This window comes from Mixophyes fleayi, chromosome 1 (assembly GCF_038048845.1).
Source record: "Mixophyes fleayi isolate aMixFle1 chromosome 1, aMixFle1.hap1, whole genome shotgun sequence".
Taxonomy (NCBI): Eukaryota; Metazoa; Chordata; class Amphibia; order Anura; family Limnodynastidae; genus Mixophyes; species Mixophyes fleayi.
Window position 1 is genome coordinate 392,808,188 of NC_134402.1, and position 21,008 is coordinate 392,829,195.

General features: G+C 41.8%; 1 protein-coding gene across 1 annotated transcript in view; it reads left to right on the forward strand.

Annotated features, from left to right (window-relative positions):
* ADGRV1 (adhesion G protein-coupled receptor V1) overlaps positions 1–21,008 on the forward strand; it is a 397,132-nt gene that overhangs the window by 41,738 nt on the left and 334,386 nt on the right. The window contains exons 5-9 of the mRNA XM_075212995.1: positions 1,218–1,322; positions 13,003–13,116; positions 14,638–15,203; positions 16,214–16,484; positions 19,801–20,130. Of these exons, the coding sequence (XP_075069096.1) occupies positions 1,218–1,322; positions 13,003–13,116; positions 14,638–15,203; positions 16,214–16,484; positions 19,801–20,130 (1,386 nt within the window). The remainder of the gene's footprint in view (positions 1–1,217; positions 1,323–13,002; positions 13,117–14,637; positions 15,204–16,213; positions 16,485–19,800; positions 20,131–21,008) is intronic.

The following is a 21,008-nucleotide window of genomic DNA, read 5'->3' on the forward strand; positions in this document are numbered from 1 at the left end:
ACTCCTAAGGCTGGGGTTGGCGAGGGGGATAACAACTAAAAATCATCTAAAACGACCATAACTCTGGAATGTCTGGAACAATGTCTTGGAAGAAGTTCCAAAAAAAAGGGGAAATATATTTTTTCTGGATGCACCCGGAGGAACAGGTAAGACGTTTCTCATCAAGTTGTTACTTGCTAAAATTCGAGTACATTCCAAGATAGCTATTGCTGTGGCCTCTTCTGGAATTGCTGCAACTTTGCTCCCTGGTGGAAGAACAGCACATTCAGCTTTCAAGTTACCGCTTAATCTGGCCCGAAGTGAAACTCACGTCTGCAATATCACTAAACGAACAGAAAAAACTCAGATTCTGCAGCAATATCAGGTCATTGTATGGGATGAATGCACCATGTCACACAAAAATGCTTTACAGGCCCTCAATCAAACACTTCAATTTTTAAGAGGCAATGATTTACTAATGGGTTGAGTCACTGTTGTATTGGCTGGAGATTTTTGACAAACATTGCCGGTCATTCCAAAAGGAACAATGGTGGATGAAATTAATGCATGCCTTAAATCATCACATCTTTCCAGGCATGTTCGCACTTTGCGACTAACCACAAATATGAGAGTTTCTCTGCATGGCAACACAATGGACGGTCAGTTTGCTGATCATTTCTTAAATATTGGGAATGGTTTAATGCCGCTTCATCAAGTAACTGGTCTCTTCAAACTCAGAGAAACACTTTGTAACACAGTTGTGTCTTAAAATTCTTTAAATCCCGGGCAACGCCGGGTATTCTGCTAGTTATATATAAGAGTAGTTATATAACATAGTGCGATATAAGATCTTCCTAGGCTGGCCCACATACTGTGTATGTGAAAATTTCCACGTGGATTTTTTTTAAGCAGTTATGTCAAAGTGTGGTAAGTAGGGATGTTTTGGGAAAACTGGAGGCCACACAAGAGATTACAAGGCGTGCAACCACAGCCATTCCTTTGACAACTCTTTGTAAACATAGACATAGTATACAGTTCTCTATAGTATCACTTATATTCTTTCAAGTTGTGTTTTTTCCACCCCTGAGCTAATTGGCTGCATTGGAGTGTGACGTGAATGGATTATGTGAATAAGGATTCATTTGTCTGTGGGACATCTCCTTAGTTACATTGTGCTCTGCCTCCTTGTGCGATGTTTTAGCAATTTCTGAATGTGTCTTTATTCTTTTGTGGTTTAGTCTCCCTTCATCTCAGTGAATGAACCGAGGGGTAGAAACCAATCCCTGCCGCTTATACTTCTGAGGGAGAAGGGCACCTACGGAACCGTGACGGTCACTTTTGAGGTAAGTTCAGTTCTGTCAGTCTACAAAAATTGTTTTGTTAACTTTACATTTAAACGAGCGGATACAATGCATTGTTTTCTATAGAAGGTGATTTTAAGAGTTTGCAATCAGTTAACAAGCTTTGTCTACTCCAATATGTTCTGCATCCAGGTCTTCAGGTACTGCTAACAGTGCATGTTTTCCATATCTCGTTGCTGGAGTTCAAGTGTAATCTTTACTGACTGACACATTTATAAAGATTTAAAGATATTAATGATTAGGGTACATGTCAATTATGTGGGCACGACTTCAAAGGAGGAGATGCTCTGACATAACCTCAGTCACCAATCATTCTAGGGCAGTGTTGGCTAACCTGTGACACTCCAGGTGTTGTGAGACTACAAGTCCCAGCATACCCTTCCAGCAATAAGCTGCTATATATTGGCAAAGCATGCTGGGACTTGTAGTTTCACAACACCTGGAGTGTCACAGGTTAGCCAACACTGTTCTAGGGATTCGGTAATCTGCTTCAGCCAGTGGGGAGACGAACAACAGCTAGTGCTGCTGACAGAGCTGCCCTCATTTTCTCCTGGAAATCCCTGCCACGCTGTGCCCACCAACTGGTTAAGGATATCATGAATGATCTGAACAGCGGAGAATATGGTGAAAAAAATGTGTGTCTGAAAACAGAGCAGGACCCCTGTGTATCACGTGGTACAGTATAAATGACAACTATCATTACTCTATGACTCTAAAAGCATACCATGCATTCGTGAAATACTGGGCTATACCATACACTCAGCTTGTGTGCTCTTATCACAAAACAGTGCAAGACCTGTGAGCAGACACCTAAAAGGGGGTCTCTGCCGCTATATATGTCAGAGGCATCATTAAGTTATTAATTATTGAATTGCCTATGACAATTCGTTTGCTCCCATGCATACTACAGGCCTCTATTCTAGCCAAGATGCTAGTTACAAGGTACTCAAAAAGGGAGTTACTGAAATTACTACCATTATGCATCCGGATCTGACAGGGTTTATGCCAGGCAGGTCCACTAACCTGACTAAACCCCTGACATATTTACAAATTGCACATCAAGATGCGTTGGTGTTTTCACTAAATGCCACCAAGGTATTTATTTCTATAAAGTGGTGTTTTCTGTAGGAAGTCATACGCAGATTTTTTGATCAGTCATAGTTTTATTAAATGGATTCAGTTGCTGCATGCATGGGGCAGCACGGTGGCTTAGTGATTAGCACTTCTGCCTTACAGCACTGAGGTCATGAGTTCAATTCCCGACCATGACCTTATCCGTGTTTGCGTGGGTTTCCTCTGGGTGCTCCGGTTTCCTCCCACACTCCAAAAACATACTAGTAGGTTAATTGGCTGCTAACAAATTGACCCTAATCTGTGTGTGTGTGTGTGTGTGTGTGTGTGTGTGTGTGTGTGTGCGTGTGTGAGTTAGGGAATTTAGACTGTAAGCTCCAATGGGACAGGAACTGATGTGAGTGAGTTCTTTGTACAGCGCTACGGAATTAGTGGCGCTATATAAATAAATGGTGATGATGATGATGCTGCTTCAGTGTTGATGGTGGGTGCACAATGGAGAGTTGTACCAGGCAGGGTGCCAGTTATCCTTAGTGCTATGTGCATTAGTGACTGGTCCACGAGCCGGTTGTAATTAGTAGTGGACACTATTGTCCTGTATGCAGATGACATGCTAATATTTCTTGAGCATTTATACAATTTAATATGTAGTAGAGGATTTTGGAAAATACTCGGGTCTCCGCATACATTGGCATAAATCTAGTATTTTCCCAATGTCAGGCCTATGTCCAACAGATGGAATGTTCTTTAGTATGGACTGATAAGTTTAAATATTTTGGTATTTGTATATCTAGTAACCCAAGAGACTATGTTACTTTGAATCTGACCCTGGGCATAAAAACACATTTGGCAGCACAGTGGCCTAGTGGTTAGCACGTCTGCCTCACAGCACTGGGGTCATGAGTTCGATTCCCGACCATGGCCTTATCTGTGTGGAGTTTGTATGTTCTCCCTGTGTTTGCGTGGGTTTCCTCCGGGTGCTCCGGTTTCCTCCCACACTCCAAAAACATACTGGTAGGGTAATTGGCTGCAATCAAAAAATTGACCCTAGTCTCTCCCTCTCTGTCTGTCTGTCTCTGTGTGTGAGTGTGTGTCTATAATAGGGAATTTAGACTGTAAGCTCCAATGGGGCAGGGACTGATGTGAATGAGTTCTCTGTACAGCGCTGCGGAATTAGTGGCGCTATATAAATAAATGATGATGATGATGATGATGGAGTAAGTTGCCCCTCTATGTTTCTGGAGTCAGTCTGAGTCAGTTGGGAAGGGGAGTGTTGGATGTAGTTATGTATGAAAAATAAACTTGACTTTATTTTATAAAAGTAAGGATATGAGTGCATAAAGCAAAGCATAGCTATGGCATTTCAATGCTTCTATGCATGTACTTGCATAATGCACTGGAAATATTGTATGATATGTTTTGTTTTATATTTACTTCTTATGTACTACAACTAGGTGATAAAACAGGCTAAGCAATGCTCATATAGTCTGCCTGGTTATCAGTAAACTTTGATAACATTTTCAGCATATTTTTGTCAACTCTTGTGCTGTCCCAAGGGTTAACCTGAAAATAGGTATAAAGGGGAGCCCATGTATTCTGGATGTTAGTTTATATTGTACATATTTGTTGACAAAGAGGAATTCATGCTTTAGAGACACCAATGTAGTAATTTTACCTTTTTGTACTTACTTAATGAATCAGCAAATTCATGTTTCCTGCCATGTAACTCTGTATGTCTCCTATTGCGCTGTGAGCTCCTCAATGCAGAATTCCCTTATGTACTTCTGCAAACGATTTTTTATTTCATAATTATTTTTGACTTGCTCTGCATTACAAAGCTCTTGTAGTGGTAAGTACAAAAATACATTTTCAAGGTTTTACATGTCAATCACTATTTATTACGTGTCAATCATTAACCTTAAACGTCTCTTAACCCTAAATTTATTTAATATAAATATTGCGTAATGAACATATAAAATTATCATTGGGATAGAACTTTACCTATTTTCTATGGTGGTGCTAATACAATTGTTTGTGAAGATTGCCATAGTAGACTTTCATTACAATAACTCAGGAGTGAAAATAATACAGGTAAAAGAGATGGCAGACATCACTTACATAAGTTTACAAGATTGCAGGGACTTGAAGTTAGTGATTGCTACGTAAATCATTAAACATTGCCGTTCCCATAGCATCTGATTTTTATGGAATGTAGTACATTTCTGCACATGGCTTTATGGTTATTACATATACCATTTTATATAGGTGACAGGTAAGCTTAAATAGAATGCATAGCTCAATGCAGAGTTCTATGGGGACTGCGGAAAACTAGGGATGAGCGCACTCGGATTTATGAAATCCGAGCCCACCCGAACGTTGCGGATCCGAGTCGGATCCGAGACAGATCCGGGTATTGGCGCCAAATTCAAATGTGAAACTGAGGCTCTGACTCATAATCCCGTTGTCGGATCTCGCGATACTCGGATCCTATAAATTCCCCGCTAGTCGCCGCCATCTTCACTCGGGCATTGATCAGGGTAGAGGGAGGGTGTGTTAGGTGGTCCTCTGTCCTGGTAGATCTCGTGCTGTGCTGTTTAGTTCTGTGCTGTGCTGTTTAGTTCTGTGCTGTGCTGTGCTGTGCTGTGTTCTGCAGTATCAGTCCAGTGGTGCTGTGTGCTGTGCTCTGTCCTTCTGAGGTCAGTGGTGCTGCTGGGTCCTGTGCTGTGTCCTGTTCAGTCCAGTGGTGCTGTGTCCTGTGCTCTGTGCTTCTAAGGGCATAGTTATTTCCCCAATATTCCCCTGTGTTTAAAAAAATAAAAAAAAGTTATTTAAAAAAATACCAAAAACTACTTTAATTTTTTTTAATTACCACAAAATTTGCACAACCAATCCTGCAGTATAAGCCCATTGGTACTGCAATATTACCAAGTTCACACATTCAGCAGTAAAAGTCCAGTGGTACTGCAATATTACAAAGTTTACACATTCTGCAGTATCAGTCCAGTGGTGCTGTGTCCTGTGCTCTGTCCTGCTGAGTTCCGTAGTGCTGCTGGGTCCTGTGCCGTGTCCTGTTCAGTCCAGTGGTGCTGTGTCCTGTGCTCTGTGCTTCTAAGGGCATAGTTATTTCCCCATTATTCCCAAGTTTTTAAAAAATAAAAAAAAAATTACAATTAAAAATGAAAAAAAAAATATATAATAATTATAACCAAATTTGCAAAACCAATCCAGCAGTATAAGTCCATTGGTACTGCAATATTACAAAGTTCACACATTCTGCAGTATCAGTCCAGTGGTGCTGTGTCCTGTGCTCTGTCCTGCTGAGTTCCGTAGTGCTGCTGGGTCCTGTGCCGTGTCCTGTTCAGTCCAGTGGTGCTGTGTCCTGTGCTCTGTGCTTCTAAGGGCATAGTTATTTCCCCATTATTCCCAAGTTTTTAAAAAATAAAAAAAAAGTAAAAAAAAATAAAAAATTTAAAAAAAAATAAATATATAATAATTATAACCAAATTTGCAAAACCAATACAGCAGTATAAGTCCATTGGTACTGCAATATTACCAAGTTCACACATTCTGCAGTATCTTGTGCTACATATAATGGAGACCAAAAATTTGGAGGATAAAGTAGGGAAAGATCAAGACCCACTTCCTCCTAATGCTGAAGCTGCTGCCACTAGTCATGACATAGACGATGAAATGCCATCAACGTCGTCTTCCAAGCCCGATGCCCAATCTCGTAGTACCGGGCATGTAAAATCCAAAAAGCCAAAGTTAAGAAAAAGTAGCAAAAAGAGAAACTTAAAATCATCTGAGGAGAAACGTAAAGTTGCCAATATGCCATTTACGACACGGAGTGGCAAGGAACGGCTTAGGCCCTGGCCCGTGTTCATGACTAGTGATTCAGCTTCACCCACGGATCTTAGCCCTCCTCCTCCCCCCCCCCCTACAAAAAATTGAAGAGAGTTATGCTGTCAGCAACAAAACAGCAAACAACTCTGCCTTCTAAAGAGAAATTATCACAAATCCACAAGGCGAGTCCAAGGATGTTGGTGGTTGTCAAGCCTGACCTTCCCATCACTGTACGGGAAGAGGTGGCTCGGGAAGAGGCTATTGATGATGTAGCTGGCGCTGTGGAGGAACTTGATGATGAGGATGGTGATGTGGTTATTGTAAATGAGGCACCAGGGGGAGAAACAGCTGATGTCCATGGGATGAAAAAGCCCATCGTCATGCCTGGTCAGAAGACCAAAAAATGCACCTCTTCGGTCTGGAGTTATTTTTATCCAAATCCAGACAACCAATGTATGGCCATATGTAGCTTATGTAAAGCTCAAATAAGCAGGGGTAAGGATCTTGCCCACCTAGGAACATCCTCCCTTATACGTCACCTGAATAACCTTCATAGTTCAGTGGTTAGTTCAGGAACTGGGGCTAGGACCCTCATCGGTACAGGGACACCTAAATCCCGTGGTCCAGTTGGATACACACCAGCAACACCCTCCTCGTCAACTTCCTCCACAATCTCCATCAGATTCAGTCCTGCAGCCCAAGTCAGCAGCCAGACTGAGTCCTCCTCAATACGGGATTCATCCGAGGAATCCTGCAGCGGTACGCCTACTACTGCCACTGCTGCTGTTGCTGCTGTTAGTCGGTCATCTTCCCAGAGGGGAAGTCGTAAGACCGCTAAGTCTTTCACAAAACAATTGACCGTCCAACAGTCGTTTGCCATGACCACAAAATACGATAGTAGTCACCCTATTGCAAAGCGTATAACTGCGGCTGTAACTGCAATGTTGGTGTTAGACGTGCGCCCGGTGTCCGCCATCAGTGGAGTGGGATTTAGAGGGTTGATGGAGGTATTGTGTCCCCGGTACCAAATCCCGTCGAGATTCCACTTCACTAGGCAGGCGATACCAAAAATGTACAGAGAAGTACGATCAAGTGTCCTCAGTGCTCTAAAAAATGCGGTTGTACCCACTGTCCACTTAACCACGGACATGTGGACAAGTGGTTCTGGGCAAACGAAGGACTATATGACTGTGACAGCCCACTGGGTAGATGCATCCCCTTCCGCAGCAACAGCAACAGCTGCATCAGTAGCAGCAACTACAAAATGGCGGCTCGTGCAAAGGCAGGCAACATTGTGTATTACAGGCTTTAATAAGAGGCACAACGCTGACAACATATTAGAGAAAATGAGGGAAATTATCTCCCAGTGGCTTACCCCACTTAGACTCTCATGGGGATTTGTGGTGTCAGACAATGCCAGTAACATTGTGCGGGCATTAAATATGGGCAATTTCCAGCACGTCCCATGTTTTGCCCACACCATTAATTTGGTGGTGCAGCATTACCTCAAGAGTGACAGGGGTGTGCAGGAGATGCTTGCGGTGGCGCGCAAAATTGCTGGACACTTTCGGCATTCAGCCAGTGCCTACCGCAGACTAGAGGCACATCAAAAAAGCATGAACCTGCCCTGCCATCACCTCAAACAAGAGGTTGTGACGCGCTGGAACTCCACCCTCTATATGCTGCAGAGGATGGAGGAGCAGCAAAAGGCTATTCAGGCCTACACAGCCACCTACGACATAGGCAAAGGAGTGGGGATGCGCCTCAGTCAAGCGCAGTGGAGACTGATTTCCGTGTTGTGCAAGGTTCTGCAGCCATTTGAACTTGCCACACGAGAAGTCAGTTCCGACACTGCCAGCTTGAGTCAGGTCATTCCCCTGATCAGGCTGTTGCAGAAGCAGCTGGAGAAAGTGAGGGAGGAGCTGGTAAGCCATTGCGATTACACCAAGCATGTAGCTCTTGTGGATGTAGCCCTTCGTACGCTTTGCCAGGATCCGAGGGTGGTCACTCTTTTAAAGTCAGAGGAATACATTCTGGCCACCGTGCTCGATCCTCGGTTTAAAGCGTATGTTGTGTCTCTGTTACCGGCGGACACAAGTCTACAGCGGTGCAAAGACCTGCTGGTCAGGAGATTGTCCTCTGAAGAGGACCGTGACATGCCAACAGCTCCACCCTCATTTTCTTCCACATCTATGGCTGCGAGGAAAAAGCTCAGTTTTCCCAAAAGAGGCACTGGCGGGGATGCTGATAACATCTGGTCCGGACTGAAGGACCTGCCAACCATTGCAGACATGTCTACTCTCGCTGCATTGGATGCTGTCACAATAGAAAAAATTGTGGATGATTACTTTGCTGACACCATCCAAGTAGACATGTCAGACAGTCCATATTGTTACTGGCAGGAAAAAAAGGCAGTTTGGAAGCCCCTGTACAAACTGGCTCTATTTTACCTGAGTTGTCCCCCCTCCAGTGTGTACTCGGAAAGAGTTTTTAGTGCAGCGGGGAACCTGGTCAGTGAGCGGCGAAGGAGGTTGCTTCCTCACAACGTTGAAAAAATGATGTTTATAAAAATGAATAATCAATTCCTCAATGAAGTACAGCACTGCCCTCCAGATACTACAGAGGGACCTGTGGTTGTGGAGTCCAGCGGGGACGAATTGATAATGTGTGATGAGGAGGAAGTACACACTGTAGGGGGAGAGGAATCAGAGGTTGAGGATGAGGACGACATCTTGCCTCAGTAGAGCCTGTTTAGTCTGTACAGGGAGAGATGAATAGCTTTTTTGGTGTGGGGGCCCAAACAAACCAATCATTTCAGCCAAAGTTGTTTGGTAGGCCCTGTCGCTGAAATGATTGGTTTGTTAAAGTGTGCATGTCCTATTTCAACAACATAAGGGTGGGTGTGAGGGCCCAAGGACAATTCCATCTTGGACCTTTTTTTTTTGCATTATATGACCAATCAACAGTCGTTTGCCATGTTCAAAAAGTAAAACCAAATTTAAAAAAATTCAAGAAATTAAACCAAAAGTAAAATGCCCTGTCATAATTTAAAACAAGAGGTAGACGTGCTCTAAAACTACTGTATTGTTGTTTATATTTTATAAACACTACACTTGAAAGCTTGAGTCTTTCAATAAAAAAGTAACTGTCCATTGCATGAATATTTGCAACAGGGACAATTTTAGGGTTAAGAAAGTCAACTAATAACACTTCGACGCTGTCTGTCTTTATAAACACTACACTTGGAAGTTGGAGGAGGTATTGTGGCCCCGGCACCAAATTTACTACCGGGGCCACTCCACTGTGCAGTCCATATTTAGGTGTATCAGATATTAAACAACGGTGACAGTTGATGCCCAATTTTTTAATTATATTGTGGCCTCGGTACCAAATTGTGTACCGGGGCCACCACACTACGCAATCCATACCCTTTTTTGGTGGAATTCTGACACGTGGAGGGTTTTTTAATTATATTGTGGCCTCGGTACCAAATTGTGTACCGGGGCCACCACACTACGCAGTCCATACCCTTTTTTGGTGGAATTCTGACACGTGGAGGGTTTTTTAATTATATTGTGGCCTCGGTACCAAATTGTGTACCGGGGCCACCACACTACGCAGTCAAGATAGATAGATGCGTATCATAGATAAAGTACATTCAGTGGTGTGGGGCAAATTAAAAAATATTCAAAATGCACTGACATTATCAAAAACAAGAGGTTGTCACACGCTAAAACTCCAACATGTATATGATGGAGAGGATGGAGGAGCAGCCGTATGTGTAGTGTAATGCAGACCTGTTGAAGGTTTTTTATATATTTTATTGTGGTGCCCAGTGCCCACTCCTCTACGCAGTCCAGATACATTTATTGGTGCGAATCATAAAAGTTCAGGGTTTTTAATATATATTGTGGTGACCCACTCCTCTACGCAGTCCAGGTACATTTATTGGTGCGAATCATAAAAGTTCAGGGTTTTTAATATATATTGTGGTGACCCACTCCTCTACGCAGTCCAGGTACATTTATTGGTGCGAATCATAAAAGTTCAGGGTTTTTAATATATATTGTGGTGACCCACTCCTCTACGCAGTCCAGGTACATTTATTGGTGCGAATCATAAAAGTTCAGGGTTTTTAATATATATTGTGGTGACCCACTCCTCTACGCAGTCCAGGTACATTTATTGGTGCGAATCAAACAAGTTGATGGTTTTCTTATTATATATATTGTGGTGACCCACTCCTCTACGCAGTCCAGGTACATTTATTGGTGCGATTCATAAAAGTTCAGGGTTTTTAATATATTGTGGTGACCCACTCCTCTACGCAGTCCAGGTACATTTATTGGTGCGAATCAAACAAGTTGATGGTTTTCTTATTATATATATTGTGGTGACCCACTCCTCTACGCAGTCCAGGTACATTTATTGGTGCGATTCATAAAAGTTCAGGGTTTTTAATATATTGTGGTGACCCACTCCTCTACGCAGTCCAGGTACATTTATTGGTGCGATTCATAAAAGTTCAGGGTTTTTAATATATTGTGGTGACCCACTCCTCTACGCAGTCCAGGTACATTTATTGGTGCGATTCATAAAAGTTCAGGGTTTTTAATATATATTGTGGTGACCCACTCCTCTACGCAGTCCAGGTACATTTATTGGTGCGAATCAAACAAGTTGATGGTTTTCTTATTATATATATTGTGGTGACCCACTCCTCTACGCAGTCCAGGTACATTTATTGGTGCGATTCATAAAAGTTCAGGGTTTTTAATATATTGTGGTGACCCACTCCTCTACGCAGTCCAGGTACATTTATTGGTGCGAATCATACAAGTTGATGGTTTTCTTATTATATATATTGTGGTGACCCACTCCTCTACGCAGTCCAGGTACATTTATTGGTGCGATTCATAAAAGTTCAGGGTTTTTAATATATTGTGGTGACCCACTCCTCTACGCAGTCCAGGTACATTTATTGGTGCGATTCATAAAAGTTCAGGGTTTTTAATATATTGTGGTGACCCACTCCTCTACGCAGTCCAGGTACATTTATTGGTGCGATTCATTAAAGTTCAGGGTTTTTAATATATTGTGGTGACCCACTCCTCTACGCAGTCCATGTACATTTATTGGTGCGATTCATAAAAGTTCAGGGTTTTTAATATATTGTGGTGACCCACTCCTCTACGCAGTCCAGGTACATTTATTGGTGCGAATCATAAAAGTTCAGGGTTTTTAATATATATTGTGGTGACCCACTCCTCTACGCAGTCCAGGTACATTTATTGGTGCGAATCAAACAAGTTGATGGTTTTCTTATTATATATATTGTGGTGACCCACTCCTCTACGCAGTCCAGGTACATTTATTGGTGCGAATCATAAAAGTTCAGGGTTTTTAATATATATTGTGGTGACCCACTCCTCTACGCAGTCCAGGTACATTTATTGGTGCGATTCATAAAAGTTCAGGGTTTTTAATATATTGTGGTGACCCACTCCTCTACGCAGTCCAGGTACATTTATTGGTGCGATTCATAAAAGTTCAGGGTTTTTAATATATTGTGGTGACCCACTCCTCTACGCAGTCCAGGTACATTTATTGGTGCGAATCAAACAAGTTGATGGTTTTCTTATTATATATATTGTGGTGACCCACTCCTCTACGAAGTCCAGGTACATTTATTGGTGCGATTCATAAAAGTTCAGGGTTTTTAATATATTGTGGTGACCCACTCCTCTACGCAGTCCAGGTACATTTATTGGTGCGATTCATAAAAGTTCAGGGTTTTTAATATATTGTGGTGACCCACTCCTCTACGCAGTCCAGGTACATTTATTGGTGCGAATCATACAAGTTGATGGTTTTCTTATTATATATATTGTGGTGACCCACTCCTCTAGGCAGTCCAGGTACATTTATTGGTGCGAATCATAAAAGTTCAGGGTTTTTAATATATATTGTGGTGACCCACTCCTCTACGCAGTCCAGGTACATTTATTGGTGCGATTCATAAAAGTTCAGGGTTTTTAATATATATTGTGGTGACCCACTCCTCTACGCAGTCCAGGTACATTTATTGGTGCGAATCATAAAAGTTCAGGGTTTTTAATATATATTGTGGTGACCCACTCCTCTACGCAGTCCAGAAAGATACCTTGTTGCAACGTTTTGGACTAATAACTATATTGTGAGGTGTTCAGAATACACTGTAAATTAGTGGAAATGCTTGTTATTGAATGTTATTGAGGTTAATAATAGCCTAGGAGTGAAAATAAGCCCAAAAACTTGATTTTTAAACTTTTTATGTTTTTTTCAAAAAAAATCCGAATCCAAAACCTTAAATCCGAACCGAGACCTTTCGTCAAGTGTTTTGCGAGACAAATCCGAACCCCAAAAATAACGAAAATCCGGATCCAAAACACAAAACACGAGACCTCAAAAGTCGCCGGTGCACATCCCTACGGAAAACAAACGAAAAGTAGATCAATACACTGTGTTAACCCCTTCATATATTCAGTAAAGTCCCGCAATAGCCAATCTCTGGAGAAAAAAATCTGTTTTCTCTGGATGTTTGAGCTATCCTAGTGTTTAAATAGCCTCCTATGTCTGCCATATTCATTCCCTTGTACTCTGCACAGTCAAGCAAAGAACATTTTTGAGGTTAGTTTTCTTTTTAAAACTGAAACACGCTAGATAGAAAGTACTGACATTTTTGTTATACCCTGATACAATTTTGCAGGTAGATGGAGGTCCAAATCCACCTGAAGAAGATCTAATTCCAGCTAAAGGAAACATCACCTTTACAACTGGCAGGTCCATCCTGGTTTACAACTTGACAGTATTAGATGATCAGGTAAGAGGAGCCAACTGGATTGGAATCCATGCAGATAAAGACAACAATAAAATCTAGATTGTCATGAGAGGATGATAGAGGAAGTGGAGGAAGTCATGTTGTGTGTTGCACTATTCATATGAATGCAGGCGAGGATCTGGTGACATCACTAAGGGATGTGAGGCATTACCTGATAACATGATGCAATGTGCAGTAACTCACAGCACCCAGATGCTAACTGACACGTTTCCATAACAAATAGCATGGGTCTATTATAAGATGGGTCTATTATAAGATGCGGCACATTTGTGCATGTGGCAATATGTTATTACATATACCCATACTTGCCAACTCTCCCAGAATGTCTGGGAGACTCCCGGGGGAGCAGGCGAGTCTCCCGGATCCCGCAACTGCCTAGCCTAAATGATGCGATTCGCGGTGAGTCAAGTCATTTTGGCCCCGCCCCTTGCGACAAAACGACATTCTTGTCACGGGAGGCGGGGCAAAAATGACGCCCCGCCTCCTCCTGCCCTATAGTCACGCCCCTCTCCCGGACTACACTTGCTGAAAGTAGGCAGGTATGCATATATCATTTTATACAGGTGACAGGTAAGCTTAAATAGAATGCACAGCTCAATACAGCATGTAAATGTGCCATTGAGAACTCTATGCTCTTATACTACTCTTCTCACTAATACATATACATTGCATTCTAGGCTGCATTCTTGTGTTAATGCTTGTCTATCTTAAAGTGGACCAGTTAACTGCACACAGCAGAGCCATCTGTTTTGCAGGCAGAACCAGTATGCAGCCAATCAATATGCTAGGAACCTGTGTCATTTCTGCCTGATTAATATTCATGAGGTACATACTCACTACACCATGTAGTAGTGGGGATTATTTTTTTTTTATCACCGCTTAGTGAACCAATAAAATATTCTGGTATTGCTGCAGTTTAACAAAATAATATCACAGGTGCATCTGAGAGAAGCTGGTCCGGAGCTGGAAGAGTTGACGTCCAGTCTGCAGATGTGCGCATGCATGAGCCCGCTGCTTACAATCATTTTATGCAGTTTTTATTGATTTTAATCTGTTATTGTTGCAAATGCAGAGTGAATCCATCGCCAGTGAATCTTACCTCCTTAACAATGCTACCACCAGGAGTAATCCTTTTTCTATACCCCTTAGTGCTGAATGTAACTAGAAAATGGTAACTTTACATTGACTTTAGTAGCATTTAATACATATAAATATAAAGCTCACCCTATTTTGTTTCCATCTCCTAAACATATCATTCAATGCTGATTGTATTTATACTTAACCCTTAACATCTCCATAGTTACCTTACCTAAATATTTCAGCAAGCAGTTAAAGTAGACAGGATGTACTTTTGACTATTGATGTTATTAGCTGTCAATCACATCTTAGACTTGTTTCTCGCCTTTCAGAATTGAAGTATTTGTACTTTATTTAAATCTCTAAATGCATAAGATACTACAGAACGTATCAACTAATTGTTGTTTTTTCATGATTTATTTTAAGATACCTGAAAATGATGAAAACTTTACTTTGAGACTTACAAATGTCTTTGGAGGTGCAGAGATCAATGCCACAAGAAGCACTTTACAGATAAATATTAAGAAAAATGACAGCCCTGTGCGCTTCAGCCAGAGCACTTACATGGTGCCTGAGACGGAGGGTGTGATAATTATTCTGGTGATCCGAGGAAGGTCTCTTACTGATACAGTTGTTGGTTCTGATGACTCTGAGGTCTCAATCAAATATAGAATTGTCATTGGGAACTCAACATCCAGTGCTCAGCTAAGTAATGACTTCTTAGACCTGCAGCCAAATAATACAATTGTCTTCCCTCCCAAAGTACAGGAGATTGCTCTGAAGTTTAAAATCATTGACGATGAAATCCCAGAAATAGCAGAGTCCTTTCAGATTGTATTGCTGGAAGATGCACTACAAGGTGATGCTGTTTTACAACATCCGAATATTGTCCAAGTTATCATTGAACCTAATGATAAACCCTATGGAGTTTTGTCAATTAACAGTGCCATTCTTGCACAGACCGTCATTATCGATGAGGATAAAGTATCAGGGTAAGATTCGGAAATAGATCTGTATGTAAATATGTATTATTTATTAAGCAGACTAAAATCTCTTTATCTCCTTACATGTCCACTATTCACTTTTTAGCCTTACTATTCCTCTCTTAGTTTTTTTCCTTTCACTAATGTATCTAAAGAATGTTTTTCACATTTTTGCACTGATTGTGTTATTTATTCTTCTGTTTTCTTCAGAGAATGGCTATCCTAGATCTGGGGGTAAATGTATGAATGTCCGATTTCTGCAAGTTGCCGGAAATCGGCGACTTTGCAGTGAAAATTTAAAGGGGCGATGGCTTGTAATGGCAAGCTTGCCTTTACAAGCCATCGCCCCTTTAAATTTTCACTGCAAAGTCGCCGGTTTCCGGCGACTTGCAGAAATCGGACATTCATACATTTACCCCCTGCTGTTAATGCATCAAAGGGTTAACGCAAGAGAAATCAGAGATTTATCCTGTGTTAACCTTCTTTTCATTGGTTACCGCAGTCTGAGATCTCATCTCAGGATGGCATTAGCCTACCTGACCTATGCGGTCCAGTGAAGTCGGACGTTAGGCGGCATGCACATCGCATTTCCTCCATTCACCTGGAGCGTGAGGTTGCCAGTGAAGAGTAACGAGAGTATTTTCGCCGGAGCTCCCAGAAAATGATTTACACCCCGCCCATCACTTTTATAGACTATTCCTTGAGCAAATAGCATAATTGTAATCATCCAGGGAATTTGTCCAAATGATTTTACAGTATCAGGAATGATGTTTACATTGACAGCTGGTTCTAGGGAATGTTGCTGTTGTCTTCCTCTCAGCACAGGAAAGTGAAATGATCAAGTTGTTTGTAAAGTTTTATTATGACATATTGTGATGTGTTAATTTTGCTTGCAGCACACATTTTGATACCATCAATAATTGTATAGACCAATTGTTAAGAACACATGAAAATCCAAGAAAATCTGCATGAACAAACTCTTATTTTGATTGACTTCATCTTTTGTCTTTCTGTAATAGATATGAAGGAATAACAGTAGTGAGAAATGGAGGGACCCACGGAAATGTTTCAGTGAGCTGGGTCATTACGCGCAACAGCAGCGATCGCTCCCTCGTCACTGCTGATCTCTTCCCAGACTCCGGAGTGCTTCAGTTTTCCCAGGGGCAGATGATGGCAGCAGTTCCCTTTACCGTTATAAAAGATGATGTGCCTGAAGAAGCTGAAGCATATCTGATACAGATCTTGGCACAAACTGCCAAAGGTGGGGCAGAGGTTGGCTCTCCAGCAGAGGTCTGTGTTTGGAAAAAAAAATTTCTTTGTGTATTGTATATCAGAGAGATTAGATAATGAATTTGATTATATACAGTATAATAAATGTTTCTCTTAGCTTTGGGTTTAAATTAAGCATGCAGCAATAGTAGTATCAAAGGCTGGGAAATTCCTATCACGATGCGAGATCTCCTGCAGAACGAAGACCAGTTGTCTTTCAATCGGGCAACACAAGGTGTCCACTGTGAAGTTCATTGAACAAAGGAGCTTCCAAACCTTATAGGCATGTCACGCCAGACACTGTGACATAAGATGAACAAAGGAGCTTCCATACCTTATAGGCATGTCACGCCAGACACTGCGAACCAAAGATGAACAAAGGAACTTCCATACCTTATAGGCATGTCACGCCAGACACTGCGACATAAGATGAACAAAGGAGCTTCCATACCTTATAGGCATGTCACGCCAGACACTGTGACATAAGATGAACAAAGGAGCTTCCATACCTTATAGGCATGTCACGCCAGACACTGCGACAAAAGATGAACAAAGGAGCTTCCATACCCCATAGGCATGTCACGCCAGACACTGTGACATAAGGTGAACAAAGGAGCTTCCATACCCCATAGGCATGTCACGCCAGACACTGCGACAAAAGATGAACAAAGGAGCTTCCATACCTTATAGGCATGTCACGCCAGACACTGCCACCAAAGATGAACAAAGGAGCTTCCATACCTTATAGGCATGTCACGCCAGACACTGCGACATAAGATGAACAAAGGAGCTTCCATACCCCATAGGCATGTCACGCCAGACACTGCGACAAAAGATGAACAAAGGAGCTTCCATACCCCATAGGCATGTCACGCCAGACACTGTGACATAAGATGAACAATGGTGCTTCCATACCTTATAGGCATGTCACGCCAGACACTGCGACATAAGATGAACAAAGGAGCTTCCATACCCCATAGGCATGTCACGCCAGACACTGCGACAAAAGATGAACAAAGGAGCTTCCATACCTTATAGGCATGTCACGCCAGACACTGTGACATAAGATGAACAAAGGAGCTGCCATACCTTATAGGCATGTCACGCCAGACACTGCGACATAAGATGAACAAAGGAGCTTCCATACCTTATAGGCATGTCACACCAGACACTGCGACAAAAGATGAACAAAGGAGCTGCCATACCTTATAGGCATGTCACGCCAGACACTGCAACAAAAGATGAACAAAGGAGCTTCCATACCCCATAGGCATGTCACGCCAGACACTGCGACAAAAGATGAACAAAGGAGCTTCCATACCTTATAGGCATGTCACACCAGACACTGCGACAAAAGATGAACAAAGGAGCTGCCATACCTTATAGGCATGTCACGCCAGACACTGCGACATAAGATGAACAAAGGAGCTTCCATACCCCATAGGCATGTCACGCCAGACACTGCGACAAAAGATGAACAAAGAGCATCCATACCTTATAGGCATGTCACACCAGACACTGCGACAAAAGATGAACAAAGGAGCTTCCATACCTTATAGGCATGTCACGCCAGACACTGCGACATAAGATGAACAAAGGAGCTTCCATACCCCATAGGCATGTCACGCCAGACACTGCGACAAAAGATGAACAAAGGAGCTTCCATACCTTATAGGCATGTCACGCCAGACACTGCGACAAAAGATGAACAAAGGAGCTTCCATGCCTTATAGGCATGTCACGCCAGACACTGTGACATAAGATGAACAAAGGTGCTGCCATACCTTATAGGCATGTCACGCCAGACACTGTGACATAAGATGAACAAAGGAGCTGCCATACCTTATAGGCATGTCACGCCAGACACTGCGACATAAGATGAACAAAGGAGCTTCCATACCTTATAGGCATGTCACACCAGACACTGCGACAAAAGATGAACAAAGGAGCTGCCATACCTTATAGGCATGTCACGCCAGACACTGCAACAAAAGATGAACAAAGGAGCTTCCATACCCCATAGGCATGTCACGCCAGACACTGCGACAAAAGATGAACAAAGGAGCTTCCATACCTTATAGGCATGTCACACCAGACACTGCGACAAAAGATGAACAAAGGAGCTGCCATACCTTATAGACATGTCACGCCAGACACTGCGACATAAGATGAACAAAGGAGCTTCCATACCCCATAGGCATGTCACGCCAGACACTGCGACAAAAGAAGAAACAAAGAGCATCCATACCTTATAGGCATGTCACACCAGACACTGCGACAAAAGATGAACAAAGGAGCTTCCATACCTTATAGGCATGTCACGCCAGACACTGCGACATAAGATGAACAAAGGAGCTTCCATACCCCATAGGCATGTCACGCCAGACACTGCGACAAAAGATGAACAAAGGAGCTTCCATGCCTTATAGGCATGTCACGCCAGACACTGTGACATAAGATGAACAAAGGAGCTTCCATACCCCATAGGCATGTCACGCCAGACACTGTGACATAAGATGAACAAAGGTGCTTCCATACCTTATAGGCATGTCACGCCAGACACTGTGACATAAGATGAACAAAGGTGCTTCCATACCCCATAGGCATGTCACGCCAGACACTGTGACATAAGATGAACAAAGGAGCTTCCATACCCCATAGGCATGTCACGCCAGACACTGCGACAAAAGATGACCAATCATTACTAATGATTCAGTGAGAAGTTCAGTACTTAGCCAATAATAATTATTATTCTTATCTCTAATATTCCTGCAATAAACAATAACATGAATTTCTCTAAGGGGAAATGACATTTCAGACAGTATATTCTTGAGTTGCTTATCTTAGCCAAAAAAGTGCACAGTTCCAAACACACACAGCATGAATCACTGTTAACTTTCTTCCCCGTTACAATGGCACCCGGTGTCCAGGGGTCCAAAATTCAAGTACAGTGACCTTAGTTAATTTTAAAATAAGTCATTTTCATTTAAATGTAATTAATGTATTATTATTAGTGATGTATAATAAATTCTTTAACACATTTAAACTGTTTTGTGTGGGAAAAACAGAATTTTCCTTTATAAGTGTAGGGAGCATGGCTGTTGGGCTGGGTCTGCGTTGTTTTGGGAAGCTAGCAATAACACTGATCAAAGTTAATGAAAAGTTGTGAGGTTCATTACAATAAAATATAGTGCTCCTGTTTTTATACCACCAGAAACAGTGATAATTTAGTGAGTAAGGCATTAAAAAGCAGCTTAATGTAGAATGAAATTCTGTTAACAGGATTTTCTACCACATGTATAGTAATTGCTCTGATCATACAATATTTATGTTGCAGCTTGTCTTCTACATTCAAGACAGTGATGATGTATATGGTTTGATTCAATTTCATGCTATGGAAGAGCAGAAAATTGAGAGCAGTCCTGAAGGTCGATGTTTGACCTTGAGTTTTGTGAGGCAAGGTGGAACCAAAGGAGACGTGAAATTGATTTATAATGCAATGTATATCCCAGCTGGACCTGTGGATCCCATGAAAGCAAAAGATGGAGTTCTCAATGTTTCATCAAAGAACAGTGTTATTTTTGTAGAAACTAATACGCTTATTACAGTAAAACTACCAATAAGGAATTATGCATTTCTTCAAAATGGGGCTCATTTTCTTGTACAGGTACAGTGCCATTAAATTACAATGAAACTGATTGAATTGTAAGAGGATTAATTTCTAAATATATACATATATGTATAATTCCCACATGGGGTTTGCAGAACTGCCGCAAAACCGCCATCCAAATGGCCAAAATAAAAGACATGGTTGTGAGTGGCGAGATTGCTCAAACTGCTGCTGTTTGAGATATGTTGCCATTCAGAACAAAAGAAGAAGCACCATTGACATTTAAATTATTGGGGCACTCATTATTTATTGACTAAGGGACAAAATTAATTTATAATTAACTTAAGGGGGATTTTTTTAAGGGGGACACTATTATTGTATTATATTATGGGGGAAATGTGAGCATATAATAATATTAATTCAATGTTAATGGTGGATATAATTATTTATATCGCACAATTTGGCATTACATAGTGCCCAAATAATATAATAATTTAATAATTTTGTTCCCTTATTATAATGGAAAAATAAATTGTCCTCTATAATGGAACTCTCAAGCCATTCAGAACCAGGTATTAAAACCATCCTGTCCTGTCTTTTGAATGGCTGTTTTGATGGCGATATTAACTAAACCACCGGCGGTATAGCTTTATCAATCCGCCACACATCGCCAGACATTTTGAATCGCAGCCTCAAACCACCCTCTAGAAAATGTGGCGGTTTAAAGCCAGCACCAAACTCAATTCTTAAATCTAGCCCTTGCTCTCCATACATTCCAGCACCAACAGGTCATCTGTGAATTTGATCTGAATAAGCTGGCGTGTATACAGCTATTAGATCAACTTTATGCACATCTATTAGTTGTGGCAAAAGGAGATATCCATCAGCCACAAATGACTCATTGTGGGCCAACACCTTAAGCACAATACATAAGC